We start from the raw sequence: 22,458 nt of genomic DNA on the forward strand, positions 1-22,458 counted from the left end.
ACCTGGTTCAGTAATGAAAAGTTCTCAATCCCCAAAAGTGCTCTTTTTATGAAGATAAAGGAGAAGAAAACAAGGTGAGGAAAGGAAAAAGAACTTGCATGTTGACGGGGGTGTCTTCAGGGATAAGGAGCACCCAGGAATCCAACATGAGAGGCAGGAAGAGCAGGCACACAGGTATGGCACCAGAGAGTGGTGGGGAATGGACGGTGACGCACAGGAAGTGGTTCTGCACGTCAGGAAGTATGTGTGCAGGTTACCTGGTGTTACATGAGGGTCTCAGCGCCAGCATGTACCAGAGGAAGATCCTGATGCTTGTTGGATGGGCCTTGGTCCTTAAGGTCATTTGCTTTGAGGCACATCCTATCACTCTCTGGGCAGTAATTTTTTGGGGTATTAGCCAGTGGTTCTCAAGGTGTGACTCCTGGACTGGCAGGTTCCACATTACCTGGGAACTTGTTAGAAATGAAAAATTCCAAGCCCTACCCACAGATCTCCTGAATTCAGGCCTCTGTGGCCGGGGTGGGGGGTGGGGGGTGGGCAGTCAACTCTGGCTGATTCTGACACACCACTGCAATCGATGCCTGAGATGTGGGAGAGCCTTCCAGCCTGCGTCAGATGGGAAGTCCTTAAGTTTACACCACGTACCTTATCTTCCTACAAGCTGGAAATCAGCTAAGCAGGTTCATATTTGCAATAGGAACAATACATATTAAATTTTTTTCAAGTTTTTATTTAAATTGCAGTTACGATAGAGTGTAATATTAGTTTCAGGTGTAGAATTTAGGGATTCATATTAAATATTTTTGTGTTTTGAGGAACTGGCTGCTAGTTCAGCCTTATTATGTACTTTTAAGTTGAACTTTCAGAGCACTGTGACTGATGTTTAGTGTTGCTGCGAAACCTCAGCACACGAATTCCTGTTATGAGTACGTTTTCTCCAGCAGAATAGCCTGGTACCACCCATCCTCGTGCCTATTTCTTTTCATGCGAGGACTACCAGGGATGTTCCCACCATATTTGGCTCATACTTGCATCAGCGCTTTCGTTCATTCATTCGTTTATATATTTTTAAAGGACAATCTCCATTTTACTTTTTTCCAGAGACAGTTTTTCTTCAGTCTTAAGGACTTAGCTCCTGACACAGGCTTTGGTGGGGGTCCTGGGGCAGCACCTGAGGGCCTGAATCAGGGTGGGGGAGTTCTGTCCTCGGTGCCTCAGGAGCTCCCAGGTCCCTTGCCATGAATGGCAAGCTCACAATGTAACGTAGTTTCACATGCGCTCGGAACCATGCAGGCGTCGAAGACTCACTTCCAAAATGTCCCTGGTGGCGGTGGCCTCTACTGTGTTCCAAGTAATGAACTTTTTTTTTTTAAATGTTTATTTATTTTGAGAGAGGGCATGCGCAGAGCCAGGGAGGGACAGAGAGATGCGGGGGTGCGGGGAGAGAATCCCAAGCAGGCTCTGCACTGTCAGGGTGGAGCCCCATGTGGGGCTTGATCTCAAAGTGTGAGATCATGACCTGAACTGAAACCAAGAGTCGGGCGCCTAAGGACTGAGCCACCCAGGCGCCCCTGAGTAATTAACTTCTTAATGGCTTTGTCCCGGGCCTGCGACGGGCACAGCTGGAGCAGCGGATATGCTACGTGCAGCCGTGGCCCTTTCTGCCACGACTGTTACTCCTTTCCTTGGTCATCTTGGAGACGAGGGCCCGAGAGATGCATCAGAACTTCTAAAAACATTTGACGGAGACGTGAGAATAACTTATGGCCTTCTGTTGGAAGACTTACCTCAGATTTTAGCTAAACTGGATTTAAAAAAAATTTTTAATGTTTATTTTTGAGAGAACAAGCACGCATAAGCAGGGGAGGGGCAGAAGGAGACCCTGAATCTGAAGCAGGCTCCAAGGCTCTGAGCTGTCAGCACAGAGCCCAACGTTGGGCTCAAACCCACGGGAGCTGCGAGATTGTGACCTGAGCCCAAGTCAGATGCTTAAGCGACTGAGCCACCCGGGCGCCCCTGGATTTTTTGACTATCAGCATTTTTCAACTTGCCATGACACCCACTCCCCATGTGTGATCACTTTGTATAATACTGCAAAATGCTACATAAGCTCTGATTCACTGGACAGTCTCATACCTGCTGAAAGGCTGACTCTTCTGAGCACCATATGCCCTGGGCTTGGTGTGGATGATCGGTCAGGCAGATGTGCACCAGCCGCACAGCCAGGCGTGTGCACCCGCCTCTCCACCTCCGTGACCAGCTTAGCCCCGTCTCTTCTGACTGTGGGGGTGACCGTCCAGAGTTTCCTCAACTATGAACTGGGACAGGGTTGCCACAGCTCCGTGTCATTGAAAGGGTTATGTTGATGAACGCTTGCAGAGAGCACGTTTCTTCCGGGAATTCTCGGTGCCCGCTGCTGTCACCATGATATCTGTGATGGCTGAGTGCGTAGATCACGTTCCTATGCACGATGCTTAGCAATGTCAGAATGAAGGAGCATTAATGGCAATTTTGCAAACCTGGGTATATTTAAGAAACGCTGTATAGTAAGCATTTGGAAAATCTTTTTTTCAAAAGGACTTAAAAAGAAGTTTCTAGACCCAAAACACATCTGTCTCCCATCAACTACAACTTGGTTATCTGCAATGACCTACAACCTGCTTGAGCTTCAGCCCATTTTGTCATCTGTAAAAGGGATAATGTTACTCGCCTCATGGAACATGTATGAAGATTAATGGAACATGGAACATGTACAGATTCATGGAACATGTATGAAGATTAAGTGAAAAAATATGGCACAAGATATGCACTGGGTACATACTGGAGGTGCTCCATTCTGAGGTAAGCATCTCTCTGCACGGCATTAACTGGTCGTTTCTCCAATATTTAGAACACAAGTGAAAAGTATCATTAATTGCAGAGAAAAAGTTTTTATTCTTTGATATATAAAACCAACAAAACTTTAATGTGTAATACAACATAGTTTTTTTTTTTTTTTTTTTTTTTGTTTAAGAAGAAAATGGCAGAAGTAAAGATCTGGGTACAAAAATACACTCAAGCAGCTGTTCCAAGAAATTCAGAACTCCTAATATTATAAACAACAGCATACAAATCTCGGAGTGGTAGGTTTTTTCTTCTTTCCCTAAAAAATTATTCACATTTGCTTAATTTAAAACATGTTAAGAAATATAACTTTCCTTCTTGGTGACAGACCAGTTACTCAACAAGATATTAAAAAACCAGCAATAACTCAGCAAAAGAACATTTCATTTGTGATAGTAACTAGCATTAGACTTTTGGTTCTATAATACTTATCGTAGTAAAAAAAACCCACTTCTGACTGCTTGGATGCCAGAAAAGATGCTCATACAGCTCACTGGAGCCCATAAATTTGGATGTATTTGGACTCTCACCCTCTACCTCAACGGGAGAGCATCTCTGGTCTTCCCTGTGCTTAGGAACACAACCAACAGTGATCCTGGCACACAAATAACAAAATCAAACATAGCTGCAGGAAACCACAACTGCTCAATAAAAGCTATTTCTGCCTAATAAATAGTTTCCAAAGGAAAAATTATTTGCTTTTACACTTAATGAAGAAAAATGAAGATGTTGAGATACTGTTTTCAATCTGTTAGCAGCCTGACATCCATGAAGTCAGGACAGTTCTGTGGCTGACCAGCAGGGGGTGCTGGACCACAGGAGAAGCAGCTGTATACTCTCCCAAGAAAGGCATCCTAAAAAAATATTTTTACTTGTATTTATATGAAAGCTTTATTTGGTCAAAGTTTAGTTCTCAGAGTATAAGTGTAACATTTTCTCCTCCACATTGGATTCAAACAAAATACACTTCATATAATATTGGATCAAACATGAATAAACCTATAAAATTACTAAATATATAAATATTGCTGGAAGATCAAAGGGAAGTGATAATGAATTTACTCTGTGTTAAAAATCAGTAAGTTCCACGTGACTTGTGAATTTAAAACAAAGATAACAGAAACTACACATCCAAATGGCTGTGAGCTTTCAGAGGCCTGCCAGGGGTGTGTGGTGGGCTTATCCATCATTTCCACTGAAAATATTTCAAAACTTGACCTCAGACTCAAACCCCAGGAAAAGACTAGTTTTTATCTCAGAGTTAATGGTGGCTTTTGGTCACGGAAGTATTGCCGAGACTTACCTTCCAGTACCTTCCAACCCCGCAGGGCTAAGTTCGCCCCGCCCAGAGGCTGAGCCCCCGCAGGTGCCGTGATCCATGTGAGCTTTTCCCTGGGATGTGTGGGGGTCCGGCACCCGCTTGGCTGTCTGAAATTCAGTGTCACTGGTCATACCTGTTACAGGCTTGGGCGCATTGACTCTTCGAAGCCAGGCTCTGGCTGCCACCTTCCTCCCTCATTCCTGCCGGTGAGCAGAGTCTGCAGGGCAGCCGGGGCGCGCACTCACAACAGTGCTGACGTCACAGGTTGTTTTTGCACAGGTCACATTAAAGACACGAATCTATGTTTCAAAAGGAATTTTAAAGCTTCATTTATAAAAGTATTTTCAAAACGAAGTATTTTCTGCACCTGGTCAGACCCTCTCTGCCACGTTATTTACGAAAGTGCTGGGACCTGCCCCCGGCTGAGCACTGACTGCACGCGTGTGCATTTTCTGTTCCGTGGAGAAGTCTATAAAAATAGTATCTGTATTTTCTATCCGTCAGCTGGAACACACGCGGGGTGTGGGCCAAGAGGGTGGGATAAATAAAAACAACAAGGGGCCCGAAGCGCACAGTGCCTGTCCCCACTCGCACCCGGGACCCGCGGTTACCAGCGCCTCCAGGGGGCGCGGCGGCCCTACAGCGTCACGGCCGGGCCGTGCTCCTCCACGGCGCCAGGGGGCAGCGGCAGGGCCAGGCTGTGGCGAGGGTCCGCGCGCAGGGAGCTGAGCAGCCTGTGCGCCGGGCCCGCGCCGTTGACCCGCGCCTGGCTGCCCGGGGGCGGCGGCCTGGGCGCGGGCCGCGGCTCCAGCACGCCCTCGAGCACCACGTCGGGCTCGTCGTCGCTGTCCGCGTCGTCGGGCTGCAGGTGCAGCAGCGCGGGCGCGGCGGGCAGGCTGTGGCGGCTGGCCGCGCTGTCCGAGGAGCGGCCCGAGCTGCCCGACGCGCGGCTGCCGCGCACCACGTTGTTCCTCTGGTTGGCCGGCTTGACCGTGACGATGAGGTTGTGGCTGTTGGCGATCATCATGTCCGTGACCTGGTCCAGCGTCTTCCCGGCCACCTCGATGCCGTTCACCTCCAGGACCTCGTCGTCCACGGCCAGCAGCCCGGTGCTCTCGGCCAGGCCGCCGGGCACCATGCGCGAGATGAAGATGCCCGGCACCTTCTCCAGGCCCTGCGGGGCCACGCGCACGCTCGTGCCGTCGCGGATGTAGAAGCCCAGCGGCTTCTGGCAGCCGTGCCTGTACAGCCTCACGCGGCGGTGCGTCTCGGGCAGGATGTCCACGTCGATGATGGAGGACACGGGGCGGAAGTCGTGCGGCAGGCCGATGTGCAGGTGTGCGCGCCGGCGGGGGCCGTCCTCGCGCAGCGCCAGCGCCTTCCTCCGGCGGGATAGAGAGCCACCGGCCCCGAAGCTGCAGTGCTCGGCCTCCTCTGAAACAGCCGAGGGGGTGGCGGTCAGGATGGGGGGAGGTACTGGTCAGGACAGGGGGCGGCACCGGGAGGGGGAGGCGGTCAGGACGGGGGTGGGGGAAGGGGGGCACCGGGAGGGGGAGGCGGTCAGGAGGGGGGCGAGGCATCGGAGGGGGAGGCACCGGAGAGCACGGCGACGCCTGAGGGCTGGGGCTGCCCGTGGGGTCTGGCTCTCTGCCGCTTACCTGTGGGCTGCTCCTCGGATGTGCCCCGGGACCCCACAGAACTCTGAGGCAGTGGGCACCACCATCACATCACATCTTTCAGCTAATTCCCTACAAGTCTCGCCCAAATGTGTAGCACTTCACTTTTCTGGAAAGTCTCAACCTCTAGGATGATACTCTGGAGTAACTTTCAGAGCCCACAGCCATCTGGCATCAGTTGGGCTGGCCATATAGTTAAGTCCAATCGCGTCCCTACAGTTAGCTCTCTGGAACTCTCCAAAACCACCCCCACACAACCAACATGACTGCAAGGTGAAGAGGCAGGAATGAGACTACAATAAAGAGAATTAACAATGGATGGAAGGCTTAAAAGTGCCTGATTACATTCTGGGAAGACGGCAGAGCAGGGGCCCCGGGAATCTCTCCCCCCCAGATGACAACAGCAGGGGCGGAACCTGTGTGATGGGGCTGCTTTGGAACTGTGGACTCTGCCCGAGGCCTGCCACGTGTCCGGGAGAAGTAGTCGATTTTGGTCCATTCCAGCTCGCAGCACAGCAGCACCTGCCCGTCCCGCGCCCCAGCCATGTGGCAGGCAGCCGGGCACGTGTTTCTGGAGCAGCCCGCAGAAGCCAGGTGGACGAAAAGGACCCTGTCCCCCAAACGCCAGGAGGCCACGCTCTGACCACACAGGTGCGGACTCAGAGGCTGGCGGCCATTGCTGTCACCCCTCCAGCTCCAGCTCGAGTGACTTCAAGGGGATAAGTGCCCTCCTATCCCCCTTTTGTTTTCCACTTTTCCCCTTTTGGGAGCCACACGTTAAAGACTAGGACATTGAAAAACAGCTGCCTATTTGGGGGAAATTAGGAAGTGATGGTACATGTCCAAGGAAAGGCTCAGGAAAGACCGGGGAAGACATTAAATGGACACCTCAGGCTGACCCCCGGCACAGAGCCTGCAACCATGAAAAGAACGATGACAACAAAACAGCAAACCCTGGGGAAGGGGGAGAATCTGATTTCCAGAGTAATCCCATCATGAGATTCGAATGTCCAGCGCTCAGCAAATCACAAGGCACACAAAGAAACAGGGGACTTCGGCCCATTGAAAGGAAAAAGATAATTCAACAGAATCTGTCCCTAAAAAGGACCCGGTGTCAGATCTACTGGAGAGACTTTAACACAATTGCCTTGAGACCATGGGGAAGATGGTGGAATAGGAGGATTCTGAGCTCACCTCCTCCCACAGACACACTGAATACACCCAGGCATCCCCTACATATAATGCAACTCAATCTGAGAACAACCTGAAGCTAGTACAGTGGCTCTTCCACAGCCAAGGACAGAAAGAAAAAGCCACACCAAGAAGGACAGGAGGGGCAAAGACTGAGTCAGGAAACAAACCCCTGGCACGTGAGAAGGGAATCACAGAGGCAGAGAGGATATCACACTCCCTGAGGAGTAAGGGGATCAAGCCCAATGGGCACCCGTGGTCCCGGGAACCTGCACCAGGAAGATGGGTCCCCATAATATCTAGCCTTAAAAATCAGCAAGGCTTAACCCTGGAAGCTTTGAAAACCAGTAAAGCCTAATTCCAGGAGAGTGACAAAGAAATCAACGAGGAAATAAAAAAAATTTCCTGGAGACAAATGAAAATGGAAACACAATAGTTTTTTTAGGATGCAGCAAAAACAGTTCTAAGAGGGAAGTTTATAGCAATATAGGCCTACCTCAAGAAACAAAAAAAGTCTCAAACAATCTGACCTTACACCTGAAAAAGACTATAATAAGAATAAAGCCCAAAGTTAGCACAAGGAAGGAAATAAAAAAGACCAGGGCAAAAATAAATAGAGACCAAAACACAATATAAACGACCAATGAAACGAAGAGCTGTTCTTTGATAAGGTAAGCAAAACTGATAAACCTTTAGCCAGACTCATCAAGAAAAAAAGAACTCAAGTAAATAAAATTATAAATGAGAGAATTTAAAACTGACATCACAGAAATCCAAAGGATTATAAGAAATTACCATGAAAAATTATACACCAACAAATTGGACAACCTAGAAGCAATAGATAAATTCCTAGAAACATACAATCTTCCAAGACTGAATCAGGAAGAAATAGAAAATCTGAACAGATTACTAGTAACAAAATTGAATTGGTAATCAGAAAACTCTGGCACAGGTGAATTCTACCAAATATTTTATATTTAATTTAATATTTTATCTTATTATTTTATGTTAGAGAGAAAGACAGTATGAGCAAGGAAGAGGGGAGAGAGAAAATCCCAGGCTCCAAGCTGAGCATGGAGCCCAATGTGGGGCTCGATCCCATGACCCTGGGACCATGACGTGAGACAAGATCCAGAGGTGGAAGCTCAACCGATTGAGCCACCTGGGCACCCCTCCACTAAACATTTAAAGAAGAGTTAATGCCTGTGCTTCTCAAGCTATTTCAAAAAATAGAAGAGGAAGGAAAATTTTAGAATTCATTCTTCAAGGCCAGCATTACCATGACACCAAAACCAAGGACACTCCAAAAAAAGAAAACGAGGCCAATGTCTCTGATGAACATAGATGTGAAAATCCTCAACAACATATTAGCAAACCAAATTCAATGCTACATTAGAAGGATCAGGTGGGATATATTTCAGGGATGCATGGAAGGTTCAATATCTGCAAATCAATCAGTGTGATGACCACATTAACAAAATGTGATCATCTTAATGGATGAAGAAAAAGCATTTGACAAAATTCAACATCTGCTTATGATAAAAACTCTCAACAAAGTGGGTGTAGAGGAAACATACCTCAACATAATAAAGGCCATGTATGATAACCTATAGCTTACATCATAGTCAATAGTGAAACGCTGGCATCTTTTCCCCTGAGATCAGAAACAAGTCAATGATGTTTACTCACCAGTTTTATTCAAAATGGTATTAGAAGTTGCAGGTGGAACAGTCAGACAAGAGAAACAAACAAGGGACATCCAAACTGGGAAGGAAGAAGTAAAACTGTCACTACTTGCAGATGATAAGATTACATATAGAAAACCCTAAAGACTCCACCAAAAAACTATTAGAATAAATGAATTCAGTAAAGTTGTAAGATACAAAATCAATATACAGAAATCTATTGTGTATAATAACTAATAACACACTAGCAGAAAGGAAAATTAAGAAAACAATCCCATTTACAATTGCAACAAAAATAATAAAACACCTAGGAATAAACCTAACCAAGGAAGTGAAAGATCTATGAACTGAAAACTCTAAGACACTTACAAAAGAAATTGAAGAAGACACAAGTAAATGGAAAGATATTCCATGCTCACTGACTGGAAGAATTAATATTGTTAAAATGTCCATATTACCTAAAGCAATCTACAGATTCACTGAAATCCCTATCAAAATGCCAATGGCATTTTTCACAGAAATAGAACAAACAACCCTAAAATTTGTATGGAACCACAAAAGACCCCAAACAGCCAAAGCAATCTTGAGAAACAACAAAGCTGGAGGTATCATGCTCCCTGATTTCAAACTAGATTACAAAGCTGTAGTAAACAAAACTGTACGGTATTGACATAAGAACAGACAATAGACCGGGGCACCTGGGTGGCTCAGTCGGTCCAGCGTCCAACTCTTGATTTCAGCTCGGGTCCTGATCTCATGGTTCGTGAGATTGAGCCCCACATTGGGTTCTTCTCTGACAGAGCAGAGCCTGCTTGGGATATTTATTTCTCTCTCTCTCTCTCTCTCTCTCTCTCTCTCTCTCTCTCTCTCTCTCTCCCCTCTGTCCCTCCTCCGCTCACACTTTCTCTCTCTCTCAAATAAGTAAACATTAAAAAAATTAAAAAGTGGGGTGCCTGGGTGGCTCAGTTGGATAGGCATCTGACTTCGGCTCAGGTCATGATCTCATGGTTCGTGGGTTTGAGCCCCACCTCGGGCTCTGTGCTGACAGCTCAGAGCCTGGATCCTGCTTCGGATTCTGTGTCTCCCTCTCTCTCTCTCTCTGCCCCCGTCTCTCAAAAAGAAATAAACATTAAAAAATTAAAAAAAAATTAAAAAGAATAGATGACAGGCCAATAGAACAGCATAGACAGCCTAGAAATAAACTCACACATATATGGTCAATTAACTTATGACAAAAGAGACAAGAATATACACTGGGGGAAGGACACTCTTGAATAAATAGGCCATGAAAACTGGACAACCATATGGAAAAGAATGAAACTAGACTATTATCTTATACCATATACAAAAATTAGCAAAAACAGTAATTTGAAAAGATATAGGCACTCATATGTTTATTGCAGCATTGATTACAATAGCCAAGATATGGAAGCAACCCAAGTGTCCACTGTTGGATAAAGAAGATGTGGTACATACATGTACAATATACGTACATATATATGTACATATATGTACATTATTCAACCATAAAGAGTGAAGTCTTGCCATTTGTAACAATGTGGATGGACCTTGACTGCATTATGCTAAGTGAAATTGTGTCAGAGAGACACAAATATTGGATGATTTCACTTGCGTGCAGAATCTAAAAAAACAAAATAAACAAATAAAAATAACAACAGCAAAACCAGAAACAGACTCCTAAATACAGAGAAAAAACTGGTGGCTGCCAGAGGGAGGAGGGTTAGGGGACAGAATGAAACAGGTGAAGCGGATAAGAGGTACAAACCTCCAGTTGTAAAATAAGTCAGTGATGAAAAGTACAGCATAGGGAATATAGTCAATAATACTGGTAACTTTTTTGGTAACAGATGGTAATTACACTTACTGTAGTGACCATTTAATAATGTATATAATTGTTGAACCACTACCATACACCTGAAAATATTACAATGCAACTTACTAAAATTAGAAAAAAAAAACCAGCCTTAAAAATGCTCAAGAAACTAAAGGAAGATTTGGAGGAAGTAAGAAGATGATATATCAACAAAATGGAAATATTGATAGAGAGGCAGAAAACCTAAAATGTTACCAAATAGAAATTCTGCAGCTGAAGAGTATAATAATCAAAATGAAAAAAAAATCATTGTCAGCTATGAATAGGCAGAAGGAATCAGTGAACTTGAATATAAGACAATGAAAGTTAGCATGTCTAAGGAACAGAAAGAAAAAATGCTTGAAGAATAGTGAATAGAGCCTAAAGAAACTTTGGGACACCATTTAGGGAACCAACACATGCATCATGGGAGTCTTGGAAGAAGAGAACGTGGCCCAGGGAACAGCTGAAGAAATAATGCCTGAAAACTTCCACATTTGATGAAATGCATGAATATAAACATCTAATAAACGCAATGAACTCTAAGATGAACTCAAACAGACCCACATGTAGACACATTATAATCCACTTTATAAAGACAGAGAGACTCTTGAAAGCAGCAAGAAATGAGTCACCAGGGACCCTTATCAGATTATCAGTCTATCATTAACATTTCTCATCAGGAACTGGAGGCCAGGAGGCAGGGGGCTGATACATTCAAAGTACTAGAAGAAAATAACTGTCAATCAAGAATCCTATATCCAGCAAACTGTCTTTGCAAAGTGAGGGAGAAATTCACACTCCCAGATATATGAAAGCTGAGAAAGTTTGTATCACTAGACCTGCCTGGCAAGACATGTTCAAGGGAGTCTTTCAGGTGAAGTGAAGGACAACTAGACAGTAACTTGAAGCTGTGTGAGAAATAAAGATCTGAATGAAGGTAAATACAAGGACTATTATAAAAGCTAGCATTATAACAATATATAACTTGTATAATAGACTATTATCACAATAGTCTGTAGGTGCTCTTTTTGTTTCTACATGATTTAAGAAACTAATATATTTAAAGGATAAGAAATATTTGCCTAAAAGCTGGTATTATTGTAACTTTGGTTTGTAACGTCAAATTTTGTCGTCTACACAACATAGACGACTTACGTGTTTACAAGGATTATCAGTTTGTGTTTTTGGGCACGCATGTGTAATGTAATTTCGTGACACCAACAACAGAGCATTGTGTTTGGAGCTGCCGTGCTGTTACCGAACGTCTGCTTCTATCAGTTACATTAGATCCTTCGGAAGTTAGCTGTAACCACCAAGAAAATTACTATAGAATTGACACAAAGGACATTAAGAAGGGATTTAAACATTTCACTACAAAAAAATTAACACAAAAGAAGAGAGGAATGCAAGCCATGAGGGACAAAAAAAGCTAAGGGGCATATAGAAAACCAAGAGCACAGGGACAGAAGTAAGTCCCTTCTTATCAGCAGTTCCTTTATATGCAAATGAATTAGGCCCTCAAATGAAAACGCAGGCTGGCAGAATAAATAAAAACACATGATCCAACAATATGCTGTCTTGACAAGAGACTCTCTTGTGACCCAGTGACACAAACAGGAAAGTGAAAGGAAAACGTTTCCATGAAAAAGCAGGCGTGGTTCTACTAATATCAGACAAAACAGACTTTAAATAAAAAAGGTTACACAAGGGGCGCCTGGGTGGCTCAGTCGGTTAAGCGTCCGACTTCGGCTCAGGTCCGTGAGTTCGAGCCCCGCGTCCGGCTCTGTGCTGACCGCGCAGAGCCTGGAGCCTGTTTCAGATTCTGTGTCTCCCTCTCTCTCTGACCCTCCCCCGTTCATGCTCTGTCTCTCTCTGTCTCAAAAATAAATAAACATTAAAAAAAAAAAGTTACACAAGACAAAGGATATTACATATTAATAAAGGGATCAATAGAGCAAGAAGATATAACAATTACAAACATTTACACACCTAGTAACAGACCATCAAAAGATAGGCAGCAAAGCCTGACACAACTGAAGGTGGAAACAGTTCTAAGATAACAGCTGGTGACTCCAATACCCCTCTCATAATAAGGGACACAAAAACCAGACAAGATAAGTGGGCAGAGGACATAACACAATAAGCCAACTAGACCTGAGAGATACATACAGAACATTCCACCCAACAAGAAGACGATACTTGATTTCCTCAAGTGCACCTGGGACATTTTCCAAAATAGACCAAATGTTAAGCCACAAATTAAGTTTCAATAGATTTTAAAAGATAGATATCATACAAAGTATCTTCCCTGACCACAGCATGAGGAGGCAGAAATCAGTAACATAAAGAAAACTAGAAAATTCACTACAAAGTAAAAACTAAACAACACTTTGTAACAACCAATGGCTCAAAGAACAAATCACAGGGAAATGAGAAAATACTTAGGGATGAATGAAAACAAAAACACAACCAAAACTCAAGGAATGTAGCAAAGGCAATCCTGAGAAAGAAATTTATACCTATAAATGCTTATGTTAATATCAGGAAAGATCTCAAATCAACAACCTAACTTTACAACTTAAAGCACTAGAAAAATAAGAACAAATTACGCTCAAAGCAGAAGGAAGGAAATAATAATGATTAGAGATATTATGCAGTACAGGATATAAAAACAATAGAGAAAATCAATGACAGAAAAGGTTAGTTCTTCAAAAAGACCAATAATATTGACAAAACGTTAAATGGACTAAGAAAAAGAGAAGACTTGGGGCGCCTGGGTGGCTCAGTCAGTTAAGCATCCAACTTTAGCTCAAATCATGACCTTGCCAAAGGTTTGAGCTCTGCATAAGGGCTCTGTGCTGACAGCTTGGAGCCTGGAGGCTGCGTTAGGTTCTGTGTCTCCCTCACTCTCTGCCCCTCTCCCACTTGCACACGCACGTGTGCACGCTCTCTCTCTCTCTCTCTCTCTCTCTCTCTCTCAAAAATAAACTTAAAAAAAGACTAATTACTAAAATCAGAAATTAAAGTGGGGACACCGCTACCATTTCTACAGAAATGAAATAGATTTTAAGAAAGTACTAGGAGGAATTGCATGCCAACAAGTTGGGTCACCTAGATGGACAAACTTCTAGAATCATAAAACCTACCAAGGCTGAATCATGAAGAAATACAAAATCGGAATAGATCTATAAATAGTAAGGAGATTGAATCAGTGATCAATGCTCTCTCAACAAAGAACAGTCCTGGACCTGATGGCTTTACTGATGAATTCTGCCAAACATTAAAGAGGAAATAATACCAATCTTTCTCCAACTTTTCCAAAAATTTGAAGAAGAGAGAATAGTTCCAAACTAATTCTAAGGCTAGCATTACCCTGATACCAAAGCCAGACAAAGCACAATGGAAAAAAGCCCACAGACCAATATTCCTTATGCTCACTGATGCAAAAATACTCAACAAAATACTTGCAAACAAAGTGTAGCAGTATATTAAGAGGATTATACACCATGACAAGTGGGATTCTCCCCTGGAATGCAAGGGTGAGTCAACATACAAAAATCAATGTGACGTGCCATATCAACAAAACGAAGGGAAAGACACATGATCATCTTGATGCAGAAAAAGCATTTGACAAAATACAACACCCTTTCATTATAAAAACACTCAGCAAAATAGGACTAAAAGCAAACCGCCTCCACGTAAGAAAATCTACATATGAAAAAATCATAGCAAACATAATACTCAATGGTGGAAAAAAAAAGCTTGTCCTCTAAGAGCAGGAAGAAGGCATAGACTGCTGCTTCCATGACTTCTGTTCAACACAGTAGCTGTTCAACACTAGCCAGAGCAGTTAGGCAAGAAAAAGAAATAAAACACATTCAAATTGGAAAGGAAGAAGTAAAACCATCTCTCTTTGCAGATGATCTGATCTTAAATGTGGAAAATGCTAAAGACTCCATGAAAAAGCTGTTAGCTCCAATAAGCTAATTCTGCAAAGTAGCAGGATACAAATCAAGACACAAAAGAGCATCTTCCATAAACGAGCAGTGAATGATCTGAAAAGGAGATTACAAACACAATCCCATTTGACAGCCTCAAAAAGAATAAAATACTTAGGAATTAGCTTAGCCAAGGAGGTGAAGCCTTGTACAATGAAAACTACAGAACACTGCTGAAAGAAATTAAGACATAAATAAACGGGCGAGGGGGCGCCTGGGTGGCTCAGTCGGTTGGGCGTCTGACTCTTGATTTCAGCTCAGGTCATTATCTCAGGATCACGGGATCAAGTCCCATGTCAGGCTCTCTGCTGAGCATGGAGCCTGCTTAAGATTCTCTTTCTCTCCCTCTGCCCCTCTCCCCTCCTCAAAAATATTTTTAAAAAGACCTAAATAAATGGAAACACATCCCATAATCATGGACTGGGAGACTTATTGTTAAATGTCAATATTACCCTAAGTGCTCTATAGATGCATTGGAATTCTTATTAAAACCGAATGGCTTTTTTTTTTTTCAGAAACATTAAAACCCATTCTAAAATTCATATTGAATCTCAAGAAATCCCAAACAGCCAAAATAATCCTGAAAATGAAGAACAAGACTGGAAGAGTTACACTTCCTGATTTTAAAACTAACCACAGAGCTATAGTAATCAAAAAAGTGTAGCACTGGGATAAAGACAGACCAATGGAATAGAATAGAGAGACCGTAAGTAAGCCCCCCAGATACGGTCAGTGGAGAAAGAAGTGTCTTCTCAACAAACGGGGCTGGGAAAACTGGATAGCCACACGCAAAAGAATGCAGCTGGACGCCTACTTAATGCCATACACAAAAATTAACTAAAAAAAGGATCAAAGACCTCAATGTAAGGCCTCGCACTATAAAATTTAGGAGAAAACACAGGAGAAAAGCTTCATAATACCTGATGATTTATTGGATTTGACACCAAAGGCAGAGGCAACAGAAGAAAAAAGTCAAACTGGACTTCATGCCAATTTTAAAAACTTTGTGCATCACAAGTGTGGACAACAGTGAAAAAAAGGTAACCCACAGAATGGGAGACAGTGTTTGCAAATTGTGTATCTTATCGGGATTAATATTCAGAATATAGAAAACTAAAACTCAGTAACAAGGTCCCAATTCAGAAATGGGAAGAGTTCACAATATATGCAAATATCAAACAACCTCTGCATACCTAGCATATCACTCTATACACCAGCTGCACACCTGAACGGCTACAATGTGAAATGCTGACTCTGCCTCACTTTCCAAAATCCAGTTGTGGTAATGGCAACAACAACAACAACAGGCAAAGGACTCGGACACATACTCTCCAAAGAAGACACACAAACGTTCACAGAACACAGAAAGATGTTGAACGTCACTAATAGAGAAATGTTCATAGCACCCTTATTTAATAGCCCCAAAGCAGAAGCAACCCAAAATGTGGTTTATCCACACAGGGGAATATCATTCAGCATTTAAAAGGAAGGCAGTCCCGACGCCTGTGGGACATGAGCCACACGGAGAACATGATGCTCGGGGGTGTGAGCCAGCCACAAGAAGACAAATCCTGCGTCGTCCCACTCACGTGAAGTCCTTAGCAGAGTCACAGTCACACAGAAAGCAGGGTGGTGGCACTGGAGCAGGGGGAGTTGGTGTTGAATGCGGATTGCGCTTCAGTTTTGCGAGCTGACAGAGCAGACGCACGGTAGTGACGGGGACACCGAGTCCTACACCAAAAAATCGTTAAGATGGCAAATTTTATGAGCATTTTACCACAATAAAAAACGGGAACAAAATCCAAAAATTTATTCTAGGTGGCAGCATTTGCACGTTCCCTTCTTTGCCTTCAAAGGCAGCATTCCAGCCTGGTCACCAGGTGTCACCTGGGTAGGCTGAGGGTGGGAGCAGCCAGTGACCATCACTCCCTTTCATCGTCCGCGGTATGGATGTTCATGGTTGCACATGGCCAGGGACAGACGTGCGCTGTATTATACGAAAACACGAAAACAATCCGTGCTGGGAAGGGGAAGCCCTGGGCCTGCTAGTGAGTGAGATGTGTGCTCTGGCTGCCCTGGCTCCAGGGGCACCCTCACGGGAGCGCCCCTCTGTAGTGCAGGGCTTCCCCCACCGGCCAAGGTCATGCCTTTGTGTTCCCACCGCCAACCTGGGGTGGGGGGTGCTCCAGGTGCCAGGAACTTTCCTGGGGACAGGAAGCTGGCCACAAGGACTCCTTGAACTCCTGTTGAGTTCCTAAAAATGTTCTATGTATTTCCTCTTTTGCACTTGTAAATTAAAAAAAATTTTTTTAACATTTATTCATTTATGAGAGACAGCTGGAGCAGGGTAGGGTCAGAGAGAGAGGGAGACACAGAATTGAAGCAGGATCCAGGATCCAGGCTCCGAGCTGTCAGCACAGAGCCCAACATGGGGCTCGAACTCAAGAGCTGTGAGATCATGACCCCAGCCGAAGTCGGACGCTTACCTGCCTGAGCCCCCCAGTCACCCCTCTCTTGCACTTCTAAATCAGAGACTCCGTTCCTTTCCTAGCTTAATCAGAAATGAGCACCCAGGAATGAAGTGTTTGCCAACCAGCAGTGTAACTGAAGATGTGTTTAGTACTCGGTAGAGAAACGGAGTCATTCTGCCTTATTTTTGGTTAGTAGATGACAGGACGAGACAAGCAGGGAGTGCGGGAGGCAGCGCCTTAAGTAGGAAGAGGCTGTTCCTTCGGACAGTCCTGCAGGTGTTTGCGGAGGTGGAGGAAGCCTCGGGCACGGCCGTGCACCCTCCACACTCCTTCCTGGTGTCCCAGGGGCCTCAGGTGAAGTCAGGACGCTCGGGCCCGCGACGTGGCCCGGGTGCGTGGGATGCTCTACCCTACACGGGCCGTGGTGGCACGTGACTGAGGCCAAACACATTCGTTCATCAACCAGGGAGACCCTGTCAGGAGCTTGACTTAAAGTAACATTTTCAAAAGTTGAAAGCAGAGGAAGGAAACAGGCAGGTGGCCTTTGGGAGCCCTGAAGGAAGCGTCTCCTCTCATCAGAATGACATCGTCTTGTTGTTCTTTCCTCTCTTTTCGATAAACACACACTTGCACGCACACATCCAGCCTCTGCGGCTCCCCAAGGAAAGTGCTTCTGGGACCAGATGAAAGGGGTTGGCGGAGCAGTTGGCCCCACGCGTGTGTCCGTGTTTCCCGCGCCTGATCCCAGGGAGTCGGCTGCATCTCGGACATCTTCACACCTGCCCGAGGCCCCTGCAGCGGTGGCAGTGAGAACACTCACGGGCACCCACGAGACAGTCTGCGTGTCAACACTGGCCCTTCCTCATTCGCGGGACCGAAGACTGATTGATTAGACGGAGATGAGCGCCAGGAAGCGCGAGTGGGAGCGCTGGGGGGAGACAGGAGGACAGTGGTCCACAGCCGTCGTGGGAGCCGCTGGCAGAGCACCTGTGAGTGCCCATCGCCACTCTCTCTCCATTTCGTAACTCCAAAACGTGCAATTCTTCTCTTAGCTCCAGGAGCCCCTGCCCAGGTGTGAGCCTATCAGTCACTCGATCACACCTCAGCGAGTTCTTGTCATTTCTTATCCGCAGGATATCGCAAGGATCCCAGGATTTTTGAGAAAAGGCAACTTTTAAAATTGTGTTTGTGACACCTGAATACGTCCCGCACTCCTCTGCAGACGTGACCACCGCTTGTCTGTGCTTTTGCGATTTCATCGAAATGGATCTTGCGATTCTCACCCGCGGCTGCTTTTGTTCCCTTATCGTGCGGAAGGGTTCCTGCTTCCCGCTGCTGCTGGAGGCTCGGAACCTCCCGTGCCAGCAAGTGCTCCCTGAAGTCCTTCCAGGGTCAGGAGCCCCTGCCCTGAGGAAACCAGGGACTGGTAGGAGAGAGACACAGACGGCACTTGGGATAAAACTGTTTGGGAGACGCCTTGGGCAGAGCACCGGCCGGGCATCCTCTGGCGTAGCAGGGTGGGACGGTGAGTCTGCCGCTGGGAGGGAGCCGTGTCTGCGGGCCCACGGGGTGCGAAGCTGCCGCTGGGATGCGGCCCAGCGTCGGGGACGGAGTGGGCCCCCCAGACGAAAAGCTGAACCCCAACAAAGGCATCTGCTCCTATGAGCAGCTCCCCCTCAGGGTAGGCCGACTCCAGGTGGAGCCCACACCGGAAACGGCAGTTCCCTGGACCGGGGCCTTGGAGTGTCTCCATGGGTAACAGATCCGAACACTGTCCTGAGGGCATCGTTCCCGACAAACCCCTGTGGCAGGTCCTGGCTGCAGGTGGCCATGGCCCACACCCCTTCCTGAAGGTGGGCCCCTCCCGAGGCTGTTTATTCAGGGAGGGGTGGGACAGGGCTGGGTGCTCCGGAGGCCAAGCCCTCAACTGGACACTGGCCAGCCTGATGTGGGGGGAGGTGGGAACCAGGCCAGTTCTGGGCCACACATGCGTCTCCCTGTGTGAAGGACTTACGCACAAACATGGGGGGGGGGGTGGGAAGGTGGGGGCCGAGTGGGAGGACAGACGTGGCCCGAGTCCCTCTCTGTTCACACCACTGGCCCACAGACCTAGAGCTGCAGCAGACCCCCCCCCCCCTTCCCCCCAAGCTGGCTTGTCTTCAAGCCTCAGTTTACCCGACTCTAATGGCACATTCCCTCTCGCAGGCCTGGACGTGGCTCAGCCTCTGTGTCACCAGGGCCGGGCCCACGGGTGAGCAGGCACTCTGGGCGTGTGCACGACTGACCAGACTGAGGCTCCAGGGTAAGCCCAGACATTTGGGGACAGAGGAGGAGGATGAAACGGGGCCACGAAGGCAGACGAGGCCTCCAGACAGCAGCAGAAGCAGGTGTATAGACTTCTGCTCCTAGAAGATGGGGGTGCGTCTCCCACCCTCCTGCTGAGTCCAACCGAAACCCTGGGCTCGGCACTCGATAGCCACGTGAGGAGACACTGAGGGACAAGAAGGCAGACGGGGCGGGGCGCAGGGAGGCTTGAGCCCCAGCTGTTCTGTGCTGTTCCTTTCAGATATCCCAACCGTCCCAGATGAGAACCAACATGAGCCAGAAAGGGGCAGCTTGAAAGAGAAGCTTTTGGACCCTGACCGCCCCACCCCATCCAAACACAACAGACAAACGCAGCCACAATACGAGGGGCCTGGATATCTGGCCTGTGCCCGAGTGCTAAGGTGGACAGTCCCCTGGGGTCAGTGGAGCCCACGCCCTCCAGCCAGTAGTAAGGAGCTGCACGTGGGTACCGATGTGCGTGGCAGGCAGGCTAAAAGTCAGAGTGCACACGAACGCGGAGCGCGACCACGTGCGTGAGATAAAGAAGAATCGGGCCGCGGGGTAGAACGGCCGCCCAATGACAAAATGGTGACCCCTGAGACACTCTCGCGCATACGCAGCACCACGGAGCAGCAGCGCGTGTGAGCCAACCTCTGCGCGTGGAACCAACCGGGTGGGATCCACACACGGTCCGCAGAACAGGAGACCCCATGGCACCGTGACCGGCAGGGCCCAGGTGGCATTTCCAGAACAGCCACCCACAGCAGAGCACACGCTCTGTTCAAGTGCCCACGGGACGCACGTGGGACAGACCACCTTCTGCCACCGCAGGCCTCAACGTGTGCTCACAGCCTGAAATCCTGCCGTGTGTCTTCTGATGGTGTTTCTGGTGCCTGAGGTCAAAGTAGAGATTGGTACAGAGAACCCAGGAAAACCTCCAAACACTCGGAGGTAACACCCTTCTAAATAATCTCCAAGGGACAAAACCAACCCCGACCAGGGTGAAAATAAAGCACAGTCCAGGACAGCACTTGGGGTGGGGTGGGATGGGGTGCCGGGTGCGCCTCGGTCAGTCCTCTGGGCCCCATGCCTTGCAGCCCAGGACAGACAGAAAGAAGGAAATAATCCAGACAGGAAGGGAGTCCATGAAGCTGGAACAACAGAGAAAAATCAATGAAATTAAGAGCATGGTCTTCCTGTCACAGCCTGCTGGGGACTCAGTCATCCTGTGGCCCTCCCCCACCAGGTCCTGGGCCCACCCCCAGCGGCGCCTGGCCCTTCTCCACTGAGTCTTGGTCCGTGGCTCTTCTCTCCCGGGTCCCGGGCCCCTGGCACCTCACGTGTCCCCATCTGTGCTCCGGGCCTGTCGGGGCTCTGCGGATCATCTCCGGTTCTCCGTGGCCCAGCCTGCTAAGCATGTCTTCCCGCTTTGCTGGGGCTTCTCCTCCCCATCTGTCTTACGTGCTCACCGGGCCATCTCCACGCCCCCATGCCAAGTCTAAGCGACGGTCAACACATGTTCTCTCTTCCTTGGACTTGAAATCTGTCAAACTTCAAGGGGCATCCCCTCCGTGATATTCTCTCTTCTTGTCTAAAGGGCTACTTGGCTTGTAGCTTTCATGTTTAAGTGCTTTTTGTAGGGTCCATATTGTTCTCCACGAGCATCCTGCCTGAGCACGGGTCCACAGTGAGGGCATGAACCCACTGGGTCCTGGGGTGCTAGATGCTAACAGAGGAGCCTCATTTACCCAGCTGACAACAATGTGAAGTACAGTACCGGCCAACTTCTCATCTTAACGAATATGCTTTTTCTAATGGTGTTGAATCGCCAACCTCTGTGAAGCGGCCAGAAAGCATTATCATCTATCACTTCCACTTATTTCCTGAGTGACAAAGCTACCACTTTGTCACCATCTGGACTCGTAAACAAACGCCGACTCTTCCCGTGTGCTCCTCCTCGGAAACGAAGCCGGTCCTGCCAACAGTGCTCCCCATACCGCACCACCCGGCCCCCGCAGCCATACGGTCGGGCTGGCACTGGTCATTAACTACCGTGTTCCCGCTATCAGCTGCACCCACCCCAAACAACACGCGCCCGGCAGTGCCGGCTGGGAAACCCCGCTTCATCCTGCCAATGAGGTGGTGCGGTCTGGGGGGAGTGGTGTGTGTCGGGTGCCGCCGACCCGACCCCCCTCCACAGCCTGCGGGGCAGCGGGAAGACTCTTGGTGGAAAGGTCTGGACTTAGGTTTGTTTAAAAAAAATTTCTTTTAACATTTATTTATTTTTGAGAGCCGGAGAGAGATAGAGAATGAACAGGGGAGGGTGAGAGAGAGAGGGAGACACAGAATCCGAAGCAGCTCCAGGCTCTGAGCTGTCAGCACAGAGCCCGACACGGGGCTCGAACCCCTGAACCCTGAGATCATGACCTGGGCTGAAGTTGGACACCCAACCGACTGAGCCACCCATGTGCCCATGGACTTAGTTTTTTTTGAGATGGGCAGAAACTGGCAGGAAGGCTAGGGAGCAGTGTGGTCTCAGCACAGGTGAATTATTAGTGTGTTTAAGGTTTTGATCTGTGCTGGTGTTCTCAGTCAATTCACTAGAGTTGTTCTTTCTACCAATTCATGTACCGAAATACCAGCTATTTTTCAAATTTACATGACTCGGGGCGCCTGGCTGGCTCTGTCGGTTGAGAGTCCGACTTCGGCTCAGGTCGTGATCTCACACGCCCTCCGTGAGTTCGAGCCCCGCGTCGGGCTCTGTGCTGACAGCTCAGAGCCTGGAGCCCGCTTTTGATTCTGTGTCTCCCTCTCTCTCTGCCCCTCCCCTGCTCACGCTCTGTCTCTCTCTCAAAAGTAAATAAAAATGTGTAAAACAACAACAACAACAAAAAATCTACATGACTACAAGTCAGAAAGTTGTTCTAATAAAAGCCAGCCCATACTTCCAAATAATGCAAATTTTTCGTTCGAAACACTATCCGTTCCTGCAAAAAGCGTATCAGTGTGAAGGTGGTGGTTTCTGGGTTCCT

The 22,458-nt window shown here is 47.2% G+C and overlaps 1 protein-coding gene across 1 annotated transcript in view; it reads right to left on the reverse strand.

The window, feature by feature from the left end:
- Nucleotides 1–2,914: 2,914 nt before the first annotated feature.
- The window catches only part of PARD6G (par-6 family cell polarity regulator gamma), a 91,566-nt gene continuing 72,022 nt past the window's right edge, over nt 2,915–22,458 (reverse strand). Inside the window, exon 3 of the mRNA XM_042910484.1 lies at nt 2,915–5,638. Coding sequence (XP_042766418.1) covers nt 4,842–5,638 — 797 coding nt within the window. The 3' untranslated portion in view covers nt 2,915–4,841. The remainder of the gene's footprint in view (nt 5,639–22,458) is intronic.

The sequence above is a fragment of the Panthera leo genome, chromosome D3 (assembly GCF_018350215.1).
Source record: "Panthera leo isolate Ple1 chromosome D3, P.leo_Ple1_pat1.1, whole genome shotgun sequence".
Classification (NCBI taxonomy): domain Eukaryota; kingdom Metazoa; phylum Chordata; class Mammalia; order Carnivora; family Felidae; genus Panthera; species Panthera leo.